The following is a 13,646-nucleotide window of genomic DNA, read 5'->3' as shown; positions in this document are numbered from 1 at the left end:
CGGATCTAGAGAAAATAAGATACATTCTTGCTGATGTTAGTTCAAGGTCCTAAATAAGAAACTAGACCTTTTGTATTTAAATAGATTGGTAGGCATTTCTGATAGTTCAGTAGTTAGTAGATTAACTGCAATTGAATCTTATTTTTAGCTGGCCAAGTCCTTAGGATAAATTCAAATCTACTCCCACCTATTGGTGCAAGTAACACTTGGAAGCATTCAAATTACCATTCAAAGACTGAACAATGACGAAACTTTTGGATTTGAACAGATAATTTTTAATGCACCCGGACCCAGTTTTACAGCTTCGCGTGTTACTATACCGCCCCCTACAGGAAGTCTAAAATACAGTTTTAGAAAATTCTACAGTGAAAGGAAATGTAAATCAGTGCAAGCCTAGTGTCACCTGCATTTCCCCCAGCCACTTCCACATTATCTTTAGCACGTGGATGCCAGGAATCGTGCTGTTGACGCTGACTTCAGGACAAGGAGGAGTTGAGTCTTCGGGAACGGGCGGCTCCTCAGCGGGGATGAACACAGAAACCCGCGCAATGTTGGAGATCTCTGATTTCAGATTGGACTTATCCACAGCCTGGATAGCAATGAAGATGTCTGTGCCATTTCCAAAACTGTTGTTTTCCAGTTCAAACTCAAAGATTTCCTCAGAGCTGGCCTCTTTGGGGATAAGATCGGCAGTGTTTACTTGGAGGGAGGTACTGAAGTTGTCCCTGAGGTCGACGATACTTGTGCTAATTCGGATGATGTAGCTGGAAGCTAAAAAAAAAAAAAAAATTTAAAGGAGTGAGAGAGGATGCAATGACCAAATCTTAATCTAAAGAGACTATTAGGAATTCCATCATCTCAGTGATGTTACAGCGGATGAATGGAACCAGGTAACCATATTTACAGGGGCTGTCACCTACTGTGTGCGCTTGTTACTCTTAGCACAGCGGTGGCTATAAAGTTGGTTCAGTGATGGCTTAAAGCTTCGGTCAGAGTTTCTGAGCCTGGCGCTTGGCTGAGGAAGGAGAGTGCTCACTGCTTATTATCTCCTCATTTGGAAGGGAGGTTGGTGCTAGTGGTTTTCGAACACTAACATGCTCAGAGGATCTGAAAACACAGATTCTAATTCCTAAGGATCTTAAAAACACAGACTCTAGTTCTTCAAGTCAGGCTGCTGCCAATGTATTTCATAAACACACGCTACAAATAGAGGGGCTGAGGCTCAACCCCAGACCTAACTTTTATATTTGAGAGTCAAGGTCTAGAAGATGGGAAATTACTTTCAAGGATATGTAACCTCTATTCACAGTCCTTCTCTAGATACACTACAAAACCTTATAAGCCAGAAACAAACAAACAGACAAAAATAACACAAAATCTTGAAGTTTTCTTTTCCTAGATAAAACCTCTTATTCCTTAAGAAGGTTGGCTTCTTAGATTTTAAAAACTATGTGCCTTTAATTTCAGAAGCCATTTGAAGCCATTCCCCGCCTTCGCTGTCTGTCTCCTCCTCCAGCACCACCTCTGCTTGGTTGGTGAGCTCCTCTCTAGGGTCTGCATGCCACTCTTACCTCTCCCGTGGTCATAATCATCCCCGGGAGCTGTCCACGTCAGATTCACCAGGTTCTGCCCTTGGATGCTGGCCTTCAGGTCGGTGATTTGACAAGGTGGGAAGAGGTCAGGAATGGGAGCTGCGGGGACATTGGTGGCCACAAACGATCCCCCTGAAGATGTCCTGCTGAAGCACAGCTGCTTCTCCTGAACAGTACTTGTTTCAGTGCGTGGTGGGTTCATTTTTATTTCACCTGCGTTAAAATTTATTCAAAATATGAAAAACATCACTGAGAGGCTAGCCTTCCCATTGTCTACTTCCTTCCCATTCTTCCTGCCATCTACCAACAAAACCCACAAAAAGTCTGGTGATAAGACCCCGAATCAGGTTGTATAAGAAGAAAACGAGCAAAGGGAGGACCCCCTTTCCTTACCTAACAGGTGTTTCCTGGTAATAGGAAAACCAAACCAAAACTTGGAATTGTATTTCTTCTCTCATTGTTTTTATCTTTAATTTAAAAACATACTTATTTAATTATTTGTGTGGAAGGGAAGCATGTAGAGGTCAGAGGACAAATTACAGGAGTAGGTTCTCTCCTGCCACCACGTGGAGCCTAGGAATGGAACTCCAACTCTTAGACTTAGCAGCAAGAGCCATTGCCTACTGAGCCATCTAACTGGCCCATTGTTTTCCCGTCTTCTACAATGTCCGTTCAGACTCGGTATAAACACAATATCACCTGAAGAAGCCTCATATCACTTCGATAATATTTTTAGTGCTGTACTCTCCCATTTATTGGAACTTGATCTCCTTGGCTTTTGAGAATTTCCTTGATTGTTTAATTTATGCAATTTTCATCATATTTGTGCTTTGTCTTACTTGATGGTAATTTAACATGAAATAGTGTACATTAAGAATTCCAATCCCAAGGTTCTCTCTTTTTATTTGGAGACAGTGTCTCAGTATGTAGCCCAGGTTGGTCTCAAACCCCTGATCTTGCCTCCATCTCTGGATGCTAAAATTGAATAGATACAGCACCCAATTGTCTCAATCACTACCTGGGAATTTATTCAGGTAGCAATTACAGACTTGGCTTCACATTCCTATAAAGCTAATTCTGTGCTTCAAAAACTACTGTGTCTTGCTCAGCCGCTTAAGCTCTTAGAACCCGTCTTCAATAAAGCCATTCCCATCACAATACGGCACTATTCAGAATTTACTTTCTCATAAATTCTACTTCTTTAAAAACAATTTTTTTGTTGGTTTTAATATCAAAGGCAAGTCCTGGAGTCTGTTAGACTCTGTTGCTCTCAATCCTGCTCTGATGCCAGGCAAATGTTTTAAACCCTGAGTGGTGTGGAAGGTCTTATTTTTTTAAAGATGTATTTTCCTCTTTTGGTGATGTGAGCTCGGTGGGGAGGGGGCCTTGCTCACCTCCAAGACAGTTTATTTTACAGTGAGAGAAAGTGATTCACATAGAGATGTTGTATGTTATCTTGTCGATGATGTGATTTGGAAACAAAGTGGTTAAAAGTTATTATCTGCTTAATTGGTTTTCAAATGAGGTATTTTGCTGTCTTGTGGGACAGCAGAGGATAACTGGGCACATTTCTGAATGTAGTAACTTGGGGGTGGGGCTGTCACTGGTATCTAGTGGTGGCCTCCAGTAATACAGCAGGATCCTCCAAGACACAAAGTGTACTCAGCACAAAGGGTCACCCAGCCATGAACGCCAATAAGGTAGGGGAGAGACTCAGAAACCAAGAGTTGTCCTGCGTTCTTCTGCCTCACAAGCTTAACGGTTCTTCTAGACCCAAGTCTTTCAGTCTTCCAGGTCACTTACCATCTTCAATCCAGCCATCTATGTACATGACTCCGTTCTTCTGAGGTGCTGCTCTCTGTCTGTCTGCAGTAACTCCTCCCAGAGCCCATATTTTTATGCTGTATCTACCATTTGCATCATAAGCTGTAAAAAACCTTGAGTAGACACCATCATTCTTGGTGGCATCAGCACCTTGACAAGGAGACAAAGGAATTCATGAATACCCTAAAGGCAACTGGATACCTATATTTCCAATCCATATGTGGGTTAACATTTTACAGAGAAAATAAGCATTATCTACAAAAGACCGTGAGGCTTGATTATGTACAGAATGAAGCCTGATCCGTATTTACACTGTGTGCACATATATACACACAAATCTTCTCACCCTGGACTGTCCTTTCCTTTTCAAAATCAGAGGCCATTTCACATGTCTCTGTCATGGACTGATAACATGGCCTATTGTCTCACTAATTATCTGTCAAGTCAAATCAGATTGTTCTATGTACATGATTAGGAAAGAAAAAGTCAAACGTTCTCCCCAGGGGATGTTTAGGTAGGAAATTCAGTTATAAATTTCATTCCAATACAGATAGTTCTGTCACAGTAAACAGACACCTTCTACAAAAGAAATACAGAATTCATTACTTCCTTCTAAGATTTCTTAAGTGCAATAAAAATGGGCAGAATTTTTCACTTGGGGAGCAAGCCTAACCTAAAGTCCACATGGATATGGTAATCATCTAGAACTGTTCTGGAATTCATCTCTGCTGTTTGAAGGTGTGAGTGTTTCTTACCAGTAATGGAGAGATAGCAGTACCTAAAAAGTGTATGGTGAACATAAAATGAACACACACACACACATGTCTGTATGTGCATACATTTTGAGGAGGTTGTGGACTTGACAGAAAATGGCTGTTATTTCTCTTTGCTTAGTTTGGAAGGGATACAGTTTTGTGCAGTCTCTAATCCTATTGAATTCAAAGCACTAATGCACTCTGGTGCTTGGAGGCTAAGGCTGGACCCTTCCTCATGTTTCTCAGCATTTTGAGATATGATATACATGAGGATGCAGAGAACACTTAGATCCCCAATGCTAGGTTTCCTGCTGCTGACTGTCTGCACTACACAGTTTCCGTTAACCATTCAATGGTGGTGGTGTCTTAGAAGAAGATCTAATTTCTAGTTTCTTTGATAGTTACCTGCTCCATTATCCAGTAATTCCAGGGTTACTGTTTTTCCATTCACAGATTCAATCAAGGCTGTGACACTGGCCCTGAGAATAGGTGAGGCTCCTTGGTGAATGTTTGCATACACTGTTACAGGGCTGGGGAATTTCCCTGTGTTCTTATTCACTACCGGGGTCACTGTAATAGGGGGCAGTGTTGCACTTGCTGCACGGGAGGTGACAGTCAAAGTGATAGTCTGCGAGCTCGCTTGAATGCTGTATTTCCAAAAGCCAACCTGTCCAAAACAGACGCAGATATTTCCAGTGAGTGTCAAAGACCTAACTTCATTGCCACTTACAACAAATGCCTCTGTGACTAAAGTGTGTGACAAGGGTGTCTAACAAGATGTGCATGTCCTCGATTCTCTGCCAGTCAAGGTACACATGAGTGTGTTTGGACTGACTATGTGACTCCCATAGTCAAGACAAACTCAGTTATGGATAATGAGGCTTGAGACTGCGTCCTCACTGATCACTGCCTGGAGTTTCCAACACATAGGCTTTCGAGGGACAGGAGTTTTTGTCATCCCAAAGCATCAAGGATCATTTGTCATCCCAACTGCTGTGTACCTCAACTGTTTCCCTTTCATTTGGGGACATAGAATTACCCTTCTCTCTCTCAGGCTGACTTCAATGAATGAAGAATTTTCAATGTTTTCTCCAGAAGTCAATAATCACTCTCTTTTTTAAAAATATACAATTATTTGTAAAACAATTCTGTCTAGTCTTCAAGGAAGCTGACTCCACCATACCTTAGCGGTGCCTGGGACTTGGAGGTAGGCCACCTTAGTGGTTGTGTCTAGTATAAAGCCACTTTGTTCCACTCCGCTGGGATCCCAGATAAACACTGTGGGACGATGTGTTGTCCAGGTGATAAGAAACAAGGTGTCCTTCCCCACTGTGCTGTCCACGATCACTGAGCCGTTCATCCATTGGTTATTCTGGAGATTAACTCCCCTGCTCTCCAGCTGTTGAGAAGACCAACACTTTACTTCCCAGACAGTACAGTGTACATCTCTTGGTCTCACAACCCTGTCCTGACTGTCAGGAGCCATTTCAAAGGCCTGAAGGTATTCTTGGGTCCTTTGTCTGGTGTTTAGGGTCATTTAGGATCTAGTTCTAAATCACTATTCCAGCTTCAAGTTTTAAGATATTGTTTCTCCACTCAAAGACCACCTCCCTCTAAGGGTTTAAGAGTCCCCAGCTTCATACTCTTTGCTTCTTCCAGACATCATCACTTCTCCCTGCTTGTCTGAGTCTTACTGACCCTCCAGAATTCAGATCCTCCAGAATTCAGTGAAAATGGCACTTTCTTCATGAAGTTTTCACTGATACCTATCCTTTAGGACGTATGAATAACCTTTCTGTAGTCTTTGATGTAATTTTGTTCCTGGCTGTCCTTTGATTTCAACCCCATTGTGCTTTACTAGTATATCTCGAACTACACTAAATCCCAAGAAGGACAGACTATACTCATTTCTAACCCACGGAGAGATGATATAAATTATAAAGATGTATAAGTTACTAAGTGAAGCATCACGGGAATGCTTAGGATGGTGAATGAAATAAACCACCGGGCAGGAGATCACTTGTTGGGATGGAATGGTGTTGCTGCAGAGCAGGGATGGATATAGGAAAGAACTTCGGTAGAAAACATGGTTTTGAGAGTTGTCTCTTTCACAGTCATTCCGTATCTCTAAGTTGATACGTAGAAGAGGTAACGGACATGGAGCCAGGCTCTCTGGTCCCACTGGTAGATAACGAATGAGTCCAGACATAAAGGACTCTTGCTCCCAGGCTAGGTTAGGAAATGAGTCCTATCCACCTCTACATCTCTCTCCCTGATGGTTTTCTTAAATTTTAAAAAAAAAATAGCCATTCTTGGGAGGTTTTCAGCAGTGAATTCCTTTTCTGAAACACATTTGTTTCTTTGCAAAACAAAGCCCTTGAGTTTTACAATTTCCTGCAGGACAACCAGCATCGGAACTATTGCTGTCTCCCTAGATTGGAAGTACAGGAAATCAGCTGGCCCCAAATCCTATTGCTTTGAACCCTGTCATCCAGGTTTGATGCCACTATTTCCCAGGCCTACTCAGACCTTGACTGTGAAAGTCTGCGATTCACACTGTGATTGTTGTTTATTCTTTCTTCCTACTAGGTTTGCCTTGTCCAGCCTTTGTGTGATGGTAAGTACCAGTTCTTATTGTAGCTTGGTGTGGCATTTTGGTTGATGTCCCTGGGAAGCTTGCTTTTTCTAAGGGAAGGCAGGGTGGGAGGATGGATCTAGTGGGAGAGGGGAGGTGGGCAAGGGAGGCTGGGGAAGGGGAGGGGAGGGGAGGGGAGGGGAGAGGAAGGACAAAAAATTGCAAAGTTGGGATGCAAAGTATGAAAGAAGAATAAAGGAGAAAGTCCCACATGCAGTTTCTGCAGCTACTCTAACGGAGCACTTTGAAATCCGTTTGTCCTTCTCAAAAATAGGCCCAAGATATCTGAAAGATGATTTGAGCTTCTCGGCATTTTAGAACCAGTCAAGCCCACAGCTTTCTGCTCCATACTTAGAGAGGTAAGGTTCTTAACTCAATGTCAGTTCTTAACTCGATGTCAGTTAATGGTAGACAAGGATAAAGATTTGGGAGTTTGAATGGACTACATGGGTTCGATACAGTGCGAACTGTTATCTCTCTGCTACAGGAAAGTCATGGCAAACCTTAGGAACTCAGGTAATGGAAAAAGCCACATCATGTCTGCACACTTGTCCTAGAAAATGTATAGATGATCTTAAGACGACGTGAGCCAATCATATTACAAAGAGAGCTTGTCAGCAAATGCTTATGGGTGATTATTAGACATATTTATAAAATAAGTAAATGCCAACTGCCTCGGTTAAATAAGGGAGCTTACATTTGGAGACTAATGTTTGATGTCAAGCTGAAGACTCTGGATTTTAATTAATACACAAAGAAATGTAGAACTCAGAGCGCCCAGCAGTCTAGACTGTGATTGTAAGCAGACGTGAACACCCAGCAGTCTAGACTGGGATGACAAGCAGGTGAGAGCGCCCAGCAGTCTAGACTGTGATTGCAAGCAGACGTGAACACCCAGCAGTCTAGGCTGGGATGATAAGCAGGTGAGAGCGCCCAGCCGTCTAGACTGGAATGATAAGCAGACGTGAGACCTCTGACCTGGATGGAGTGCTGAGAGAGAGCTGCGTTTCCTGAGGACAGAGCTGCGAATGCATCAACAAGACCGTTGTTCTGAACCTGATCCGAGGAATACATCTGCAAACCTCCTAAAATGCAACCACATCATCAAAAGATATTTTCCAGGAAGCAAGTATTTGCAACGTTTTAGCTATAGCTAAGATAGCAGGATGCGCAATTCAGAGCAACAGCAAATATATGTGCACAATAACTCACAAGTTCATACTGATATATATATATATATATATATATATATATATATATATATATATATATATAGTCCCCTATAGTTCAAGCCAGCTTTAAGTTCACTATCCAAGAATGACCTTTACTCCAGATCCTCCTTCTTCTACTTCCCAACCACTGGGATTACAGGTTCACACCACCATGCCCCGTTGATACTGACTTTCCAGTCCTAGTGATGAATAGCTTCAGGGACACCCATCATGAAGCTACGTAAACTGCACAAATCCCCGACAGCATCTACATTTTAAAGGTCGTGTGCTTCCATATGAGAGAGTCTATTAAAGCCTAGTCCACACTGATTGGTTTCAATTATTATATTCTTATTTGAATGCAGGTCTAGCAGACTGGGTTTTAAAGTTGTACCTCAAATCGCCAAATCAAGAAAGATACATGTGTGGCAGTATCAAAAAAATCACTGGACAAAGAGACTGTTAAAGAAAATTGGGATGTATAGGAAAAGAAAGATTAATATTCTAGGCCTGGAAGCTTGGGAATTGTGGTGCTTTAAATATGCTTGGCCTAGGGAGTGGCACTATTAGGAGGTGTGGCCTTGGAGGAGGTGTGTTGCTGTACGGATAGGCTTTGAGACCCTCATCCTAGCTGCCTGAAAGTTAGTCTTCTCCTGTTTGCCATTGAAACAAGAGGTTGAACTCTCAGCTCCTCCTGCCCCATGCCTGGCTGGATGCTGCCATGCTCCCTCCTTGATGATAATGGACTGAAGCTCTGAACCTGTAAGCCAGCCCCAATGAAATGTTGTTCTTTAAGAGTTGCCTTGGTCATGCTGTCTGTTCACAAGAGTAAAACCCTAACTAAGACAGGTGTTGAGAACAGATGTAACTGAAGAAGTAGATAGGAAGCCACTCTATTTTTTATATTCATTAATGTGTGTGCACGTGTCATGGTGTGTGTGTGTGTGTGTATGTGTGTGTGTGTATGAAGGGCAGAGGATGTTGGGTGGTAGTTTCTCTCTCTTTATGGAGCGTAGGTTCCAGGGTCAGAACTCAGGTTGTAAGCTTGGCAGCAAGCACCTGTGACCACTGAGCTGTCTTGGGTAGTCACTTTTAAACTGTTAAATAGCACCTGAAGTTAGGGACAGTGTTTCTGTAGTGCTGCTGGTGGCCCAGTGTCCTCCTCCAGGTGTGTGAAAGTCTGTTTTGTTCTAAGTGTTGGCCAGTAGTGACTAACAGATGCCTTATTCTCTAGAGGATTGCCTTACCCCAAAGGGCCATCCTACACAGAAAAAATGATTCTTATCTCTGCTCTGCTCCATCAATAAATGCCCATTGACCGATGGATGCAGCAATACAAAAGGGGAAGAATCCTTTTGTCTCAAGGGAGGACCAAGTGTGTATTGTGTTTCTAGTCTAGAGGCCCCTCAACTAGAGTGAGGGTACAGTATGAGTCTGTTTCCATCCTGTGCTCTGTTTTCTGCCCTGTCTGTCCTCCACTTTCCATCCTGTGCTCTGTTTTCTGCCCTGTCTGTCCTCTACTTTGTTGTTTTAAGAGTTCTCTTTCTGCAGTCATGTGTACCAGATCCTTCATATCTGGCCCTGCTCCTAGAGAACATGGGAAGACATATTAGCTCTGATAGTAATAATTTATATTTCTAATACTATCCTTAAATAAAAGAAAATGTTCACTTGATTCTGCAAAAGAGGCCGGGGTCTGATGAACCTTTCTGTCTGCACCATCTGTTAGTGTGTGAGACTAGATACACAGCACACTGGTCTTTTGTGGAGAAACTGCCATGCACTGTTTGATTGAAGTAGCCTCTGGCTGTTCACCAGGCTCTTTCACTCTCCTTCCTGTCTTTCTCAGGTGAAGTTAAATACTCATATGGTGTCCAGGAAGGTTTCTCTGCGTCGTCACTAGAGTGTAACACTGTTATTTCCTGAAACCTGACCTAGTCCTGGAATCAAGACCTTAAAGAAAATGGGCGGAGTCAGTTCTAATGCTCGTTTGGGAGAAGCATAGCTACTTGGCTGAGATTATTCTGTCTCTCCATATCCCACTTATCCAGATTCCTCAGGTCACTGGGGCTTGGGGTCCATGGGTTTGTTCCCGCAGATCTTCCCTCACCTGTCATTTTGGACAGCTGCTCAAGCTCTTTAGCAGCAGCCGGCCCCAGGGCCACTGTATGGATGATGGCCCCGCTCTTCTTCACCTCGTCAAAGCACTTGCTAATGGTGTTGTCTTCCCCGTCGGTCAGCAACACAATTTCAGATCCGTCAGTCGGATACTTCTTCTTTATCACCTAAGGACGGGATGAAGAGCCAGGATTATCAGCCAGGGTGTTTGTCTTTACCCGAGACAAGAAGGGACAGTCGCTGAGGGACCAAGTGGATGTCTGGGAAGGTTGGAGGAGCATCTGTCTAGCAGTGACACTGCACCGTGGAGCTCAACAGCGATCTCTTTGTGTTGTTAGCTTGCCCCAGAAGGGATGTTGTGTAATGCAGGGTGCTCCAAGAGATAGGCAGTTCTGGGAGAGAACACAGGGGTTTTGAGTTCCCTTCATCTGGTCTCTCCCTGAGACACTTTGAGAGGCTTTATGATACCTTCACAAACATCAGGAACAGGTGAGGGGTAACGAACTTGAAGAGATTTTTAACTTCAGCCTTTTACTATCTCACAATATCAACTGTATAGACTCCTGCTGGGCAGTGTTAACCAGATCACAGATAGGTTACCTTTGAATGCCCTTTTTAATGACTGCAAACACTGTGTTTCTTTACAAACCCACACATCCACACACCCATGTACACATGCTTGCATGCAGGCACGCACACAGGACTTTTGATGGTTGTTTTTTGAAACAGGGTCCATGTAGTCTACAATGGCATCAAATTCCCTATGTAGAAAAAGAGGACTGTGGCCTATATCCAAAGTGCTTAAAAAAATAGTTATGTACCTAGATACACTCTTAATAAGAGGTCAGTCCATCTGCCAATGATAAAAAAGATTATGATGGAAAGAAAATTAAATAACAGCATATGTGATCCACTGAAGAAAACTGGACTCTACACACCACTGCAAGGATGGAGAGGCACCAACACACAGGGCAAGCAGTCCAGATTAAGTCCCTCAGCCCACACTCTGTGGATAAAGAATGTATGGGCAGAAGGCAGGAGGGGGAGGCAGAGGCATAGGAGACTTCTTACAGCGGCATTCTCTGTTTGAGTGCTGATAGGCAATCACAGGCCAACCTCAGTGACGTTAGAAGTGAGTGAGTGGACTGAGTGGACAGAGGCTGGGAAAGAGCCAGTGCCAGGAATCTGAGAGCTGCGGTCATGGCCCTGGTCTAACCAAGTGCTTCAGGGACTAGGAAGTAAGAGCTACGGCCTGGCTTGGATCCATTTGTTTAATTTATCAAAATTGCTGTGTCATGAACTCCTGGCTGCAGTCTCTGTTCCCCACAGGGACACAAAGTTGTCATCAGGTAAGACCCAGTGATTCTGCCCTAGCACTCGAGGATGTGTAACCCAGTAGAGCTGGATGGAGGAGGCATGTCAGAAACACTTGGAGAGCAGGCTTGCACGCAGGAATGCCTAGGTGCAGAAGAGGAGAGATGATGGAGGAAAGCCATACTAACGCTGAAGGCATAGCTCTCTGCGTCTCCATACCCTTCGACCACGTGGTTATCCCCAGCCAGATAATTCAATCTGATACCAGCCATGTGTGGAAACTCTGGAAATGAAAATTTCATAGGAGTAAAAAACACAAACAGTTGCAAACCACAATGGATCACGCCTTACTGTAAATGCTGTCTGAAGCCCAGAGCATATAGACGTCCCTCCGGCGGGTACTGTGGGTAAGCGTTTGATCAGCAGATCTCTGTCAGCACCACTGTTTAACTGTATGAGTTCGCTTTGTACATAGGCGGCACTGTCAAAGGTCACCATCCCGACCCAGGATCCCTGCTCCACGGTCTGCAGCAGGAAAAGCCGGCTTGCCTGATTCATTCGGTTAAGACGGTCATCGTTCTGAAAGGGCAAGCGGATAAAAAACCGGTCAAGTTAGCCCTTTAAATGAGCAACCTGACAGCAGACCAGGTTAAAAGAGTGTTTACAAGTGGCTGCATTAAAGTAAGTATGTACTTGAGGTGTATCCTTTTATGGTGGATGTTTTCCATTTATCCACTTTGGGCAAAATTTTAGAGTTTTTACCTAAATATCAAAAGGCAAAAAGCTATCATACATAATCCCTGGAATACAATGCGTTAGTAAGAGGTCTAAATAAAGCTTATATGGAAATCTAAGCCTAGTTATGTTATCAGACCATAAATAACAATAAGCTTACATAATTAATCAGAACTTTGCTCATAAGCTGATGTTATTTTAATTTGACAAAGGGGACAGTTGATATGTCTGTAGAATGAGGTGATGTGTGCATTGCATTGCATGGTGTGTGTGTGTGTGTGTGTGTGTGTGTGTGTGATTACCTGGAGCTCATTGGTCAAAGTGCCACAGGGATTTTTCTCTCTCTGCCTACCCAGCACTGGAATCACAGGTAAGTGTGGGGCCTTGAACTCATGTCCTTATGCTTGCAAGGCAAGCACCTTGCCAGCTGAGCTATCTCTCCAGCCCAAGATGGCCATTTCCAATGACAAAGCTATTGCCGGGTTAGACCCTCCTGTTGTGTTTGTTCTCTACCAAGACCAAATTGTGGTCCAGATGGTATCACGCACACCCCTATGATCCACATCTCAAAGATGAAGGCTCGGTGAGCTTACCAGCATGCTCCCGGACTTATCAAGAACTAGGCACACAATTCTCTGTCCAATTTGCAGCAATGAGAACGTGGGTGCAGGTGGCTGGGCTGTCATGGGAGTGGTTTGCTTGAAGTCCTCAGATTCCTGGATGACTTCCCATGTGCTTCGGAGATTGCATCGTTGGTTTTGGGCATTTGGGGCTTCTTGATTGTGATTTTTTTCTGTACAGAATTCAACCACCTGAAATTGCCAATATAATGAATCATACATATAACAGCAATCAATATATTCATTAAAATATCTAGCAAAGCAATCCTCCAGTTTCTCCACTCCCAGGCTCCTCTGATGGCTCATGACCATGGCTCAGTCTCACAGTGGTGCACAGCGCTCCTGGGAAAATCATGATCTGCAGTCTGTCTCAAGCCTTGTCTTCGGCCTTTTTGGACCTTTCGTGCTGTTCCACAGTGAAGGCCTGCCTGCTGTCAGGTGGCTTCCTTTCCTCCTCACGTTCTCTACCCAAGATGTCGCCTTTCTTCACCCCACACTCTTCAGTATCCCTCTCACTGTACAGTCTTGTCTCTGTATCCTCACGCCACCGACAAGCTCCGTTCCTTTACTTTCTGAAACCCGTTAAGCAACATGTTGTGTTCAACCTTGAACACACATCATCCCAGCTCTCCCTAGAGTTCATCTGCAGATCTGATTTCTCAGAAACCACATCTCCATAACGACACCATCACTTTCCCTGGATGCTTCTCCGCACCCTTGCACATTTCCTATTTGATGTCAGTACTACACCCCTAGTCACCCAGGTCAAGAAACCAGAACCTTTCTGCTTACTCCCTTTACAAAACAACCAAGAGCTAGACCTTCCTTCCTATTTACAGTTT

General features: G+C 43.7%; 1 protein-coding gene across 1 annotated transcript in view; it reads right to left on the bottom strand.

The window, feature by feature from the left end:
• Positions 1-240: 240 nt before the first annotated feature.
• LOC114639402 (calcium-activated chloride channel regulator 1) overlaps positions 241-13,646 on the bottom strand; it is a 29,309-nt gene continuing 15,903 nt past the window's right edge. The window contains exons 6-14 of the mRNA XM_028788154.1: positions 12,778-12,996; positions 11,801-12,028; positions 10,128-10,302; positions 7,785-7,891; positions 5,355-5,570; positions 4,577-4,838; positions 3,396-3,566; positions 1,572-1,805; positions 241-771 (exon numbers count right to left, since the gene is read on the bottom strand). Coding sequence (XP_028643987.1) covers positions 383-771; positions 1,572-1,805; positions 3,396-3,566; positions 4,577-4,838; positions 5,355-5,570; positions 7,785-7,891; positions 10,128-10,302; positions 11,801-12,028; positions 12,778-12,996 — 2,001 coding nt within the window. The 3' untranslated portion in view covers positions 241-382. The remainder of the gene's footprint in view (positions 772-1,571; positions 1,806-3,395; positions 3,567-4,576; positions 4,839-5,354; positions 5,571-7,784; positions 7,892-10,127; positions 10,303-11,800; positions 12,029-12,777; positions 12,997-13,646) is intronic.

The sequence above is a fragment of the Grammomys surdaster genome, unplaced genomic scaffold (genome assembly GCF_004785775.1).
Source record: "Grammomys surdaster isolate TR1022 unplaced genomic scaffold, NIH_TR_1.0 125702, whole genome shotgun sequence".
Classification (NCBI taxonomy): Eukaryota; Metazoa; Chordata; class Mammalia; order Rodentia; family Muridae; genus Grammomys; species Grammomys surdaster.
This window is presented reverse-complemented; position numbering and strand designations above follow the sequence as displayed.